The sequence below is a fragment of the Kryptolebias marmoratus genome, linkage group LG19, assembly GCF_001649575.2.
Source record: "Kryptolebias marmoratus isolate JLee-2015 linkage group LG19, ASM164957v2, whole genome shotgun sequence".
In the NCBI taxonomy this organism is placed as follows: Eukaryota; Metazoa; Chordata; class Actinopteri; order Cyprinodontiformes; family Rivulidae; genus Kryptolebias; species Kryptolebias marmoratus.
This window is the reverse complement of record NC_051448.1, coordinates 7,994,504-8,007,149: the sequence shown is the minus strand read 5'-3', so window position 1 is coordinate 8,007,149 and position 12,646 is coordinate 7,994,504. Positions and strand designations below refer to the sequence as shown.

Sequence of the window (12,646 nt, the reverse complement as noted above, 5' to 3'; positions counted from 1 at the left end):
TACCTTAACATCACAAAGCTTGGCAATTTAATGGGGGTGTGTATAATGTTTATAGTCAGTCTGACTAAAAGAGTTTCAGGGTTTCCTGATTTTCTTTTAGCATGAAAAACAGACCTAAGCAGATATTCTGGTTACAGTTATCTGCAGCCAAAAACATTTAAAGTGAACCATGATTATTTTCATTAAGGCCAAAAGAAAACCATGTGAGCAATTTTGTGATCAGGAGTGTTAGCTTGAGTAATAAGTGACATTTTCTTGCATCTTATAGGATGTGAATATTTAATTACCAAAACTGTTATCAGTTTAGCATGATTAACATTGTTTCCTTTGTAAAACAAAGTGCATTTGTGTTTGTTAAAGTTTGAAATTTGAATCCAAATTCAAAACTTAAATTTTGTGACAAAAAAATGTACATTTATTAAGAGATTTAACTTTATCTGCATTTCTGAGACTAAATGAAGATAAAGGCTTACTTTGATGATGCTGGATAGAAAAAAAACAAACATTTGCTTCTTGATTTTTTAATTTGCTGTTTAATTCCCAATAGTTGAAGAAAAATGTACACAAAGAAACACCTTAACACCTTTCATGTGCACATTTAGTAGACAGGTCTCCAGTTATAATGAGGGAAACTTCACTACATTTCATTGGAAAAAAACACAGCCAACTGAGGAAATAAAAGCCAAATTATTATGCCCTGGTCACTGGCAGCAGTGGAGTCAGTCCTCAGAAACGACATGGGCATCTAAAGCGAACTTTGTAGTCAAAGCACATGTCCTGTTTCTGGTCCTGATTGCGGCAAATGAAACCTGTTTTGGTATTGTAGCTGAAAGATGACAGAAGACGCTGTGTCAGCATGCATATTTGGTTTCTTAAAATCACAATGTGTAAATAATCTCTGTCAGTTTTATGCATTTTTTTTTCCCACAAAGACAACTCACGCATAGAACTTCTGCTGTGTTATTTCAGCTGGGATGTGTCTCGCAGCAGTAACAGCCTCAATGTCCAGAGGTCTGCGACAGATTTGTCCTGGGTATTCTGCCCTCAGTTTCTCCAGAGTCTCCCAGTCACCTGGTCCACCAGGATTGTCCCGATTGAACCATTTGGTCCAACAATCTTCAGGCTCAAGTGTGGGTGGCACTGTAGTAACCAAACATAAATGGAACTCATGAACATAATAACAGAATAGGGAAGATTAATTTTGTATTTACCATTTTTATATTATTTATTTAATACTCTCAATTGTCCCAGTGAACTACTGATTTTATTTTATTTTTTTGCATTTAAAATGCTAAAATTGTCCATACAGTTAAATAATTTGACAATAGAAGGACATAAAAGTAAGTTTTTGAAAAGTCAAGGATGATATCTTACTCTGATGACTTAGGTCCACGTAACCTAGTAAAGAAAATTTGAATAATGCAAGTTAAGGATTTTTTTAGTGCAAACAGATTGTAGAATTGTCAATTGTTTTTGAAGTTGTTGAGATGAACATACCAAGCAGTAAAACTGCAGCAAAAGTAAAGATGAACTGCAACAAAAAAACAACATTATAAATAGGTATAGTTTTATATCCTATATATATATATATATATATATATATATATATATATTCCTATTTATTTTTTTATTTTGAATCCACAACACCACAATTGATAACTTACCTTGATCATATTTGCAGAAAGTAGCTGTAAGTTCTAAATGACTGCAAACAAATATATAAATACACAACACTTGAGTATTTTCTTGTTATACTTTAGGTATCTTTAAATTTGTTAAGGAAGTTAGAAAAAACATAAATGTTTTTTACCTCAGAAAACCAGAATATACTTAGTAAGAGAACCTCCTAGTCCCGTAAGTCGGTTGTGTTTACCTCTGCCTTTTTATACTAGCATGTCTCACCCAGTGTAGGTTAACTCCTACATTCTTCTCTGGCAATTTTAAAACCTGTTTTGTTGCATTTTTACAGATAAAAATGCAAATGGATCAGATACACAACACAATACTGCCCAATTTTGCACATCGAGGCTTTTGTCGACACATAAAAGTCAATATGTTATTAAAAAAAGTTGTCACAAATGAAAATAAAGAACTGATTTAGATGCACTGAGAACAGTGAATTTTTTAAATACTTTGAAAGAATAGTTGATTTGTATCTGAGCATGTGCACATAGAAATTATACTCCTAAAGTATGTAGAACATGACCAAAAGGGCGGGAGGACTTTAAATATCAAATTTTTAATTGTGAATTAAAAATATTTAAACTATAATGCTTGGTTTGACTGGCAGAGATGGGGATGCAGTAAGCACATCTTTACTAGGATGATTTTATATTGGGCCCATGAACATATAAATGATTTACATATCGCACCATAGGCCACACTATGACAATTTTTGTAAAGCTGTGCATCTGAAGCACCCAGGGTGTTTGTCTTTCTTAGACACAGCATGGCTCAAGGAGGTAAGTTTCTTTATCTTGTCCCCTTTCCTATTTCTGGTAGCATCCAGAATATTAGGTAGTACTGGCTGCCAGTCTGTTCTGATGGGGCTGCTCAACAGTTCTTCCCTTAGCTGGGTCTCTGTGAATTTTAAGACAGCAGAAATCTGCTTTGAACTGGCTCCACTCTGAGTAGCTGTTTAACTTGTCACGCTTGAAAAGATTTTTGCTTAATTTTCCAAAATAATAAAGCCAAGATCCCTTAACTGCAGGAAAGATAAGATTTTTACTTTGCATTCCTTTTGAATATGCTAAATGGAGTAAGACAAGTTTGCCTTTTTTGGTCACTCCATGTCCCACAACTAAAGAAAAAGTTACTTAAATTTGAGACAAACACATGATGTCTTTTTGACTAAATGTCAGGATTTGGGGTTGTTTTTCATGTTTCTGATTCATGTTTTAGTTTGTGTTTATTGTTTATTTTATTTTATTTAATTATCTGTATCTTAGTTCAGTTCTTGCTCCTTGTGTTTTTGTACTCCTGTCATTATTCCCTTCTCCTCAGTCAGTCACTTGTTTACTTGACACGCCCATCTCCACCTGCTCCTGTTAGTTATCACTCACCTGTGCCCACTTTCCCTAATTACCCTCTGCCTTTAAAACCTGGTCATTTCCTTCATTTACTCACTGGCCCGCTGTTGCTTACAGACACTGTCTGGTTTCTCCCTTGTCTTGCCTTGACTTATCATTTATGCTACGTCCTACTTTTTTGTTATTGTTTGATTTTGCTGCCTCAGCAGCTTTTTGTTTTTGTTCTTTTAATTTAAAATAAATTACTTTCATCCTGGAATCCACGATGAGTCTGCGCATTGGGTTTGCTGCTCTCTCCGCCCAACCTCACACTATAACATACACCATGTCAGAGTTCTAGACTAAGTTCTTCCATTAGGAAAAGTTACTACAGTTTTGGTCATATCTTGAATTTATTTCCCATTTTATGGAATAAAGCTCTAATGCTCTAATTATTATTTACTTTATTTTTTACTACAATAGATTTTGATGGTAACAGGATTATTTATTTCCTCGTTCTGGTTCAATATCACTTATATATTACCTGCTTGATCATAATTGCAGAAACCAAATGTCAGTTCTAAATAGCTGCAAACAGATTGAACAGTGTTTGCATGGGAGGCAGGCCAAAAAAAATGGTTAGCGATGACACATCACAGCAAGATGGATGAATGATCCCAACCAGGCTGTGGCCTTTCTGTGTGGAGTTTGCATGTTTTTATCATTCTTTTGTGGGTTTTCTCTGGGTACTCCAGTTTCCTCCCATAGACCATAAACATGTTGATTTATTAGGTTAATTAGTAACTCTAAATTGTCACTATATATTAGTGTGAATTTTATGTGGCCCTGTGATTGGCTGGTAGCCTGTCCTGGGTGTACCCTTCCTCTTGCTCAATGATTGTTGAAAAGAATCACCAGCTCCCCTGTGACCCTAGATGTCAAAATGGGTAAAAAGAGATGGATGGATGGATGGATGGATGGATGGATGGATGGATGGATGGATGGATGGATGGATGGATGGATGGATGGATATTTCTAATATTCATTTAAATGAAATGCTCAAAGTTTCCAAATTCTCCATTCTAAACTAAAGTATTGACTCATTTAATTTGCATTAAAAATGTGAAACAGTCCAGTACAGTACAGTAAAAGCTTTTTGACAATAGAGGGACCTAAAACTTCAGGTGCCTTAACATGATAACATAATTCCACGTATCCTGGTAAATATAATCAGAATAATGCTAGTTATTGATTTTATTTAGTCATATTGTAGAACTGTCAGTAATATAACTTGTTTCTTTAGTTGCTGAAATGGATAATTAGTACAAATCAACAAAACTGCAGCAAAAGTAAGACTCATCTTTGGCCTACTCAGGTTCTTAGCTTAGATCCTGCAGGTTCTATAGCTACAGCGCATATTTCCACAAGTGTTTACCGAGAAATCATTCCTAGAAGTAATTTATGCAACTTTTAGGAAGTCATTAGCATGATCTGTATCTCCAACACACCTTTTCGCAAGAGTTTAATTATTAACTGTTCCTAGAAGTCATTTAGGCAACCTTTAGGAATGCACTTTTGTTGTAAAAACTTTGAGTACAAAACAACCACCAGGGCATGCCAAGAAGGTTGCTTAGAGGCCTCTTCAGAAGTTTGGCCACCTTTGCACAAGTGCAAATTGTTCCTAGAAGTTGTTTAGGCAACTTGACGAATGCACTTTTGTGGCTGAAGCTTTGAGTTAAAAAAAAAGACACTGAGGCATTTCTAGAGGGTCTCTAAAGGCCTCCTCAGAGGCTTGGATTAGTCTCATCTAGCTACACCCTTCTGGTCAGTTGCCTTCCAAGCCTGCCCTTCTAGTTTTCATGACATTTAATTAATCATTTGTAATCAGCCACACTAACACACACTAACACACTAATTCTGGCTTTAAGGAATTTTTCATAGACAGGTTGACCAGCCACTGTATATCAGTTCAGACCTGTTCAACCTTAACTCTCCCTGAAAAGACAAATAGCCATTGTGTTGCAAAAATCCTCTGTGAGACTGTAGCACTGATAACTAGCCAACCACCCACTGTTCTCTCATTAAGTCCCACTCAAGATGTTGCTGTGGCCCCTTGTGCCAGCTACGTCATCTGCTGATGAGCAAATACAGTTGAGTCACAAAATGAGAGCACAGGAGTGCCTGTATTGTGGGCAGCTTGGACACTGTTTGGAATTCTGTACAGCTTAGACACAGTCATCAGTTCATGCAGAACCCAGAAAACCCCCTGCCAAAACCAAAGTCTTGTTAACCCTTCTTTTTGATAATGATGCTTAATCTGTCTTTTTTATATTAAATTCTAGAACTTAAATAAAAGTTTTGGCTTTCAGTGTAATTAAGTATTTTTATATTCTCGTTTTTGTTTCAAAGCCAATGAACTAAGCTTAAGACTTAAGTTAACCTAATGTGATTATCAAGTTTTATTTTTATTTAAAATAATAAAACTTTAGAATATTTTGCACTAACTCTATAATGTCCTTTTGAGTATTTTTTTTAAACAAGTGGGTTTTTATTCCTGTAGATTGTGCTACATATGCTAGAGTATTAAATATGTGAAGAGACAATGTTGCAACATAATTTTCTTGCAGTCATGTTTCTCAGTAGAGTATTGAAATGTAAGGCAAATATGCAAAAGTGTGACTGGAGTGTAATGAATCTCAGTGCAGGCAGGCAGTTTATCTACACAAATCAGGGTGTTTGCCTCATTATCCCTGCAAGCAGATGTCTGAGAACCACCAGTCTAGTTTGGTGAGGAAACCTCAAAAGACTCTTGTCTGTTGAATGAGCTACTGATCGAACAAGTGATATGCACAGTTGTATCTCATTCTGAGAAAACTTTTGAAAAAGGAAAACAAGTTAGACTCGCATGCATTCACGTTATCAGATTACTGGAAAGAGCAGAAGATCCCAGAAGGATTTTGCAAGAAGAAAGTTCCATCAGTTGGCCTCTCAAAAACTTGGTTTATTCATTGTGTTTAACAGGTCAAAAACTCAAAAGCAAAGATAAAATCTGAAGCAAATTTAATATCCATCAAATCAATCATCTAAAAGCAAACCTAAAAGTGACATTGACAGACACAGTTTAAACATAGCAAGAAACAAAAAAAATTAAAGGAAATCAAAATGTTTCCAAGGATGGGGAAGTGAGAATATTCACTTAGTATCTTTAAAACTACCTAGACTCACAATCACAATAATGCAACAAACTTTGAAGATGTGACTGATTTCTTTTTTCTTTTTTTTTAACAATATCAGCATTTCTGATCTAGCCAGAATAGAAAATGTGTTGGTAGAGTAAAAAAAAAAGTGCAACACAGCAGGGGTAGATAACCACAAAGGCCACACACACTGCTTTCACAGGATGAGAAACCTACCATCAGTGTGATAAACAAGATACAGTATACCTCTTCCAAGAGAAGTGTATGTCAGCACTTTCTGAGGCCCTAATTTATGGTCCAAATTACAAAAATGGATGGATCAAACAAAAATAGAATTATAGGTTTTTGTTGAGGTTTGCACATTAAAGTCTGGTTCAATCAAAATTCAGTAAACTATATGTCTGAACACATAGGAAGAAACCCACTCATATCAAAATCAACCTTTCATTTTAGCAGCAAAAATGCCTTTTTTTTTACAAAAGCATTTTCTAACCAAAGGCCAAGCATCCCTTTAAAAAATGCATATCACCCACAGGCTTTTAGGCCAGAGCTTTAGTCTAAGATCATCATATGTTAAGTGACAGAGTTATGTTAAATGACAGAGTTAAAGCAATTTAAGTCAAACCTTGAAAATAATTTTATGCACATTCTCATACAATATTGTAATATCACATGATCTATTAGTGCTTGAAGTATGTGTTGTGAATGACTTTCAGCTACTACCACATCAAATTTTAGCTCAAAATCTTTAACAAAAAACAAAACAATTGTTGTTAATCAGCTGTGGCAGTCATCTTGAATCAGGTTAACTCCAACTGTTTATCAGTTGTAGATGTCAACCAATTACTTCCTGAAAGTTTCAATAAAATTCATTTAATGATTCATGTGATAGTTTACTAACAATACAGACAAACAATCACATGCACACACACAGACATGAGCAAAAGTGATACTACTAAAAGTGAATCCATACTTCTGTTATGCATTCATTTTATGATCATGCAAACTTTTTTATTGTACAAAAGCTTTTACAAAGTGCCAGAATATTCATAGTGTGCTTGGTTAATTTGCATTCAATCCTACAGGTTTTCTTAATTTTATTCTTTCAGAGTCACAGAGAAATCTAACAAAGACTGTAGCTGTTGTAAGATGTTATAAAATTCAAATATGTAGTTAAGCAGCTGAACTGTTTGTTTGAAAATGAGCATGAGTGTTTTATAGGCCACCTGAAACTTGCTGTGTAAATAGAACTGATGGTCAAAAGGAATTCTGCAGTTTCTTTATCAGAGAAAAATAGAAAAAAACATTATATCCATGGAGACCCAGAATCTAAAGATGTGTGCAGTTTGAGAAATAGGAGGAGGTGTGTGTATGTTAGGGCAAAATGATGAATGAGTCTACAGCCCTCTGTCATTTGTACTTTGGCATCCAGTCCAAGGCACGATTTAGTGTAAAATATTACGCCGGCCCTTTCAAATGACAAAGTTTAATGCTGATGTATGAATAGACAGAGAGCATCCCCAGCTGTTATTGAACAGAGGGAGGTGAGTATTCTTCTCAAAGGACAATTAATTAGCATACACAAAACCCTTGCAGAGGGTGGGCATTGAAAAAGGGCACTCTTCACTGGTGTGACATGTAACAGGAAAATGCAGTCAAGTCAATAACCGTGTTGGCAGTTGATAAGAAAAAAAAATAAAAAGGCTTAAAGTGTGGGAGTGGGTTTGGATGTAAAAAAAAAAGAATGTTTATTTTCTTTTTCCAAGAAAAAGTCTTCTTGTTTTACGTGGTGCCAGGCATTTGCCCTTTAGTGTGCAGTGTTAAAAAGTGACATTCACAAACAACATGATAAATATGTTCCCACTTTATGAACCCCTCCTAAAAGAATACTAATAAAAATGTGTTTACACATTTGTCATAACAACAAAAAAAATAAAACGACAAAATAAATTGCTGTGAAGAGCCATTTTGATACACTCTTTGAAATGACTTAATTGTTTTGAATCTGGCATTGAATTAAATATTTACTCAGTAGTATCTTTCAGCTGTACTCCTATTAAAGGGATTGTTTGTCTCAGTCAGGACCAGACATATGGCACAGGTATGGACTACAAAGCTTGCTCTGGGGGTCAAGTTGTTTTGAACACTGAATCTAATGACCTGAGAAGAGATACATTTTGTGGCTTAAACCTTTTTCTAGTTTTTGTTTCATTCACTTCTTCAAGTCAGTTTATATATAGATTGCCAATTCACAACAAAAGTAATTTCAGGAGACTATATAAAAAAATAAGTCAAAACCATAAAGCCAAGTTCAGTTCAAAACAGATCCAGATTCATATCTAATTACAGCCAATTCATTCCTATTATAACACAATACATCCACATGCATTCTGAAATTAGTAAAACTGATCTAGCTAAAGAAGCCATTAGAACTTTATTTCATCACAATCCTCCAATACTGAATGGCACATTGGTGATAGGAGAAAGGATTGACTCCCTTTTACCAGGCTCAGGATGGGCGGCCATCTGCTTCAACTGGCTGTGGTTTTGATAGGACAAGAAAAAGACACAGACAAATACAAAGTGTTGGACCAGGTGTAGTTTCAAAGGGACAAAAAACAGAGAACACAATGTAAATGAAAGAAGTAATAGGATGTACAAATTTGGAGAGTAGAGTGAATAAAAAAGCAGAGTGAGGAAATGTGGTCAATAAGTCCTCCAGCAGTCTAACCCGATGGCAGCATAACTAACCCTAACTATAGGATTTATCAAAAAGGAAAGTCTTAAGCCTCATCTTAAAAGTAGACAAAGTGTCTGCCTCACGGACCAAAACTGGAAGTTGGTTCCACAGGAGAGGAGCCTGATAACTGGAAGCTCTGCTTCCTGTTCTATTTGTAGAAAATCTAGGAAGCACAAGTAAACCTGCAGTCTGATAGTAAAGCACTGTGTTAGGAAAATGTGGAACATTGAGATCTTTAACATAAATTTACAGGGAGCTAGTGGAAAGAAACTAAAATTGGAGAAATATGATCTCTTCTTCAAACGCTCATTAAAACTCTGGCAGCAGAATTGAAAACTGAAGACTTTTTCAAGAGTTTTTTTTCCCAGACATCTTTATAATAAAGAGTTACAATAGTCCAGCTTAGAAGTAAATAAAAAATGCATGCTTTTTTCTGCCCCAATTGGGACTATGTATTTTTAATTTTAGCAAAATTGAAAAGTAAGCGGCCATGGCAACATCCAGAGTAAGTAAAAGGCTGCAAAGTTTGTTTCCAATTATTCTTCCCAATAAAATATACACCTCAGGATGATGTAAACCCTCGATTCCTCTTTGACAAGGATTGTCACTTGTTAGTAGTGCCACTTGTGCGCATCGGGGGAAAGGCCTGTTGAAGTAAAATGTCATTATATGAAGACATTTACAGCAAATGTAATCAAAAGGAAACTTGTTTTAGCCATTATATTTAAGACAAGATTTCCGTTATCAGTTGCTCCAAGTAATGGAAAGTCTCTGTTTATACATTTAAAGATTTAAACTTTAGTTTAATAACTTTTTATAATACTTTGGAATTTCATTTTGAGAACATGTTTGACTTAGATTAGTTTAAATTTTCTCAAAAGTTTGCTGTCATTGTTTGTTTATCAATGATTTACTACAACACAAAGAACAGGTGGATCATAAGTTCTTAAAAAGATTTGTTTTTGTGTGGACAATGCCTTCAAGGTTTGCATTTTGTGTTGAGCAAAATGCAAAAAAACAAGTTTTAAGCCACTGAAGAATGTAGGAGCCAATTTATTATGTTAAACATAGAGCCAGAGGGTGAGTCCTGCTACTATATAAAGGCAGAAGAAAACACAACAAACTTATTGGACTAAGAGATCCTCTTGCTGATTCTCTCCAGTTTTTACAGGTAAAAAGCCTCTTTTTTGTTTTTACTTTGTAAAAAGAAAAAACTAAGATTTTTGATAAAACAAACATAAATTTGCACCAAGTATTAAAACAAAAAAAATATTTTTTACTTTTTTAGGTGGTTAAAACTGACATTTGGTTTCTGCAAAGATGATCAAGCAGGTAAGATATAAGTTGTGGTGGTATTGATTTAAAATAAGAAAATAAATCACACTTAATACTTAAATAAATCAAGCTGCATAATGTGCATATAAAGCATTTTGCCTTTTCAAAAACTGTGTTTTCTTTTTTAGTTGAGTTTTACTATTGCTGCAGTTTTGCTGCTCGGTATGTTCATCTCACAATTTAACAATTCTAAAATCTATTGGCACTATAGAAAATCACTAACTAGCATTATTTTGATTATATTTACCAGGGTACATTGACCTAAGTTATCAAGGTAAGTCATTTTCCCTGAATTTTCAATAAGCATCAAATCTTCAGCTTCAGTTACCTCTGTTTTAAAAAAGTGCATTTTGTATTTACAAAATATATGTCTTTGTCTTTATATTCATGAGTTTATATTTAAAACCTTGTTTTGGTATTACAGATACAGTCACAGTTACGGAGGCAACTGCTGAGAAACGACGGTGCTGGACTGAATGGTTCAACCGGGACACTCCTGGTGGAACAGGTGACTTGGAGGTTCTGAAGAAGCTGAGGGAAGAATACCCAGGAAAAATCTGTCGCAGACCTCGGGAAATTCAGGCTGTTACAGCTGACAAAGAGATCCCAGCAGAAAGGACAAAGCAGAAATTCTATGCGTGAGTTGTCTTTTAATAATAATAATAATAATAATAATAATAATAATAATAATGAAATGCATGTGCTAGAAGTGTTTCACTGACAAGACGCTAAACTCAAAAGCTTCCTCTCCAAATTACAAATTATTTTTTTCAAAATGAAACTGAATAATAGTCACAGAATTGTGCACTTTAATTTTAGCACATTTGTGTTTTTCTAAGGTCAGTTGGCTGCAGCAGCCATCTTAAATTGGACTGACTCCAAAGGGTAATCAGTAATTAGATTGTTTAACCAATGATAATTTCTGAAAGTTGTTTTGCTAAAGATATATAGAGTTGACTCCAAATAGGTAATATAAAATTTAAACAAAGATCTTGTGCAACCTGTTAGCACATAGAAAATGTGTTGCGGGTCAGTCTCAGCCACTACCATACCAATTTCTGGGTCAATATCTGTAAAATTGACAACAAAAAGCTTATTGAAGCTAAAACCATAGTGTTTTATGGTCAATTAGCTTTGCCAGACATCTTGAATTAGGTTGACTCCAAAATTTAATTAGTTTTTGAATCCAGTTTTTAAATACATCCATGGATTACTTTCTGCAAGATTTATCAAAATTTGTCCAGTGGTTCATGGCATTTTGTTAACATGATGTACAAACACACACATGTATACACACACACATTGTCATAAACATTATCGCCTCCCTTTCAGCAGCAAGTGATAAAAGATTATCTTACAAACTACATAATCCCTAAACACTGATTTCATTTTGTAGACACCATACATATTAAAACAAAACCTTAAATATGAAATATTGAAATATTTTTTGGCTCTGTTACATTAAAAAAAGTTCTGCATGCTGACTCAGAATCCTGTTATCTTTTAGCTACAATATCGATACAGGCTTCATTTGCCGCAATGAGGACCAGAAACGTGGACGCTGCTTTGACTACAAAGTTCGCTTTAGATGCCCATGCCGTTCTGAAGACTGAGTCCACTGCTGCCAATGACCAAGGAGGAAAAAAAATTGTGTTGGGGCTTTAAATTTCTCTGATTTTTCATTCATGTTTAGTCTTACCAATGAAATACATATATATCCTGGTAAAGTTCCTCTGTTCCAGGCATTGTTTCCTCTGTTACTGATGCCTCTTCAACTAAATGTGTTGCGGGGAAAATGTGTTCTGTGTTTTAACTATCTTTACTGGGATTATGATTGTTTTTTCCTTTAACTATGGGGAAATAAATCAACAGCAAATAAACATAATCAAAAAGCAAACTTCTTTTGATATCTTTATTTTTCTACCTAGCATATACAAAAGCCATTTACAGTATAAGCCAATAGCACCAAGGCTTTGAATGTATCAGTGCATCAGGACTGGCAGACTGATGCATCATAGCCTCGGCAACATTGACAAATACATAGTTTATCTATCTATACATTCACATAGTAACACAGACAGTATTTAGTTAAGAAAACAGCAACAAACTAAACAAATAGTGTCTCGCAAAAGTGTACAGGTTTAACATTAGCTAATGTAGTGGTTTTTTCGTGCCATTATGTTGTTTTTTTTGAGAGTTGTTTTATAAGCATGAAAAACAATAAACAGGCCCTTGTTTGGCTAGCCATTAGCTGAGCCTGGACAAAGACTTTGTCTCTTTCTACATACTCTGTGCTCCATGACTGACTCACAGCTAATAAGGTACTAACTACTGATAACTATTTGACAGGCTATCACCTCAAAAAT

General features: G+C 34.8%; 2 protein-coding genes across 2 annotated transcripts; one reads left to right on the top strand and one right to left on the bottom strand.

Annotated features, from left to right (window-relative positions):
- Window positions 1-513: 513 nt before the first annotated feature.
- LOC108233531 (cartilage intermediate layer protein 2) lies at window positions 514-1,859 on the bottom strand. Its single transcript, XM_017412071.2, has 6 exons — window positions 1,811-1,859; window positions 1,665-1,705; window positions 1,498-1,531; window positions 1,375-1,398; window positions 942-1,140; window positions 514-826 (listed from the first exon to the last, which is right to left on the bottom strand). The coding sequence occupies exons 2-6, from the start codon at window positions 1,671-1,673 to the stop codon at window positions 727-729; spliced, it is 366 nt and encodes a 121-aa protein (XP_017267560.1). The 5' UTR covers window positions 1,674-1,705; window positions 1,811-1,859; the 3' UTR covers window positions 514-726.
- An 8,202-nt stretch (window positions 1,860-10,061) lies between these two features.
- On the top strand, window positions 10,062-12,177 carry LOC108233528 (cartilage intermediate layer protein 2). The gene is made up of 6 exons (XM_017412068.2): window positions 10,062-10,116; window positions 10,234-10,277; window positions 10,409-10,442; window positions 10,531-10,554; window positions 10,705-10,918; window positions 11,788-12,177. The coding sequence occupies exons 2-6, from the start codon at window positions 10,266-10,268 to the stop codon at window positions 11,891-11,893; spliced, it is 390 nt and encodes a 129-aa protein (XP_017267557.1). The 5' UTR covers window positions 10,062-10,116; window positions 10,234-10,265; the 3' UTR covers window positions 11,894-12,177.
- Window positions 12,178-12,646: the final 469 nt, after the last annotated feature.

What these genes read in the sequence shown, in the direction of transcription:
- LOC108233531 (XM_017412071.2), bottom strand. An exon ending in TGCTGCAGTTTTACTGCTTG is followed by an intron (nt 1,399 to 1,497) that starts GTATGTTCATCT and finishes TTTCTTTACTAG; the next exon opens with GTTACGTGGACCTAAGTCAT. An exon ending in ACACAGCAGAAGTTCTATGC is followed by an intron (nt 827 to 941) that starts GTGAGTTGTCTT and finishes GTCATCTTTCAG; the next exon opens with CTACAATACCAAAACAGGTT.
- LOC108233528 (XM_017412068.2), top strand. An exon ending in TGCTGCAGTTTTGCTGCTCG is followed by an intron (nt 10,443 to 10,530) that starts GTATGTTCATCT and finishes TATATTTACCAG; the next exon opens with GGTACATTGACCTAAGTTAT. An exon ending in ACAAAGCAGAAATTCTATGC is followed by an intron (nt 10,919 to 11,787) that starts GTGAGTTGTCTT and finishes GTTATCTTTTAG; the next exon opens with CTACAATATCGATACAGGCT.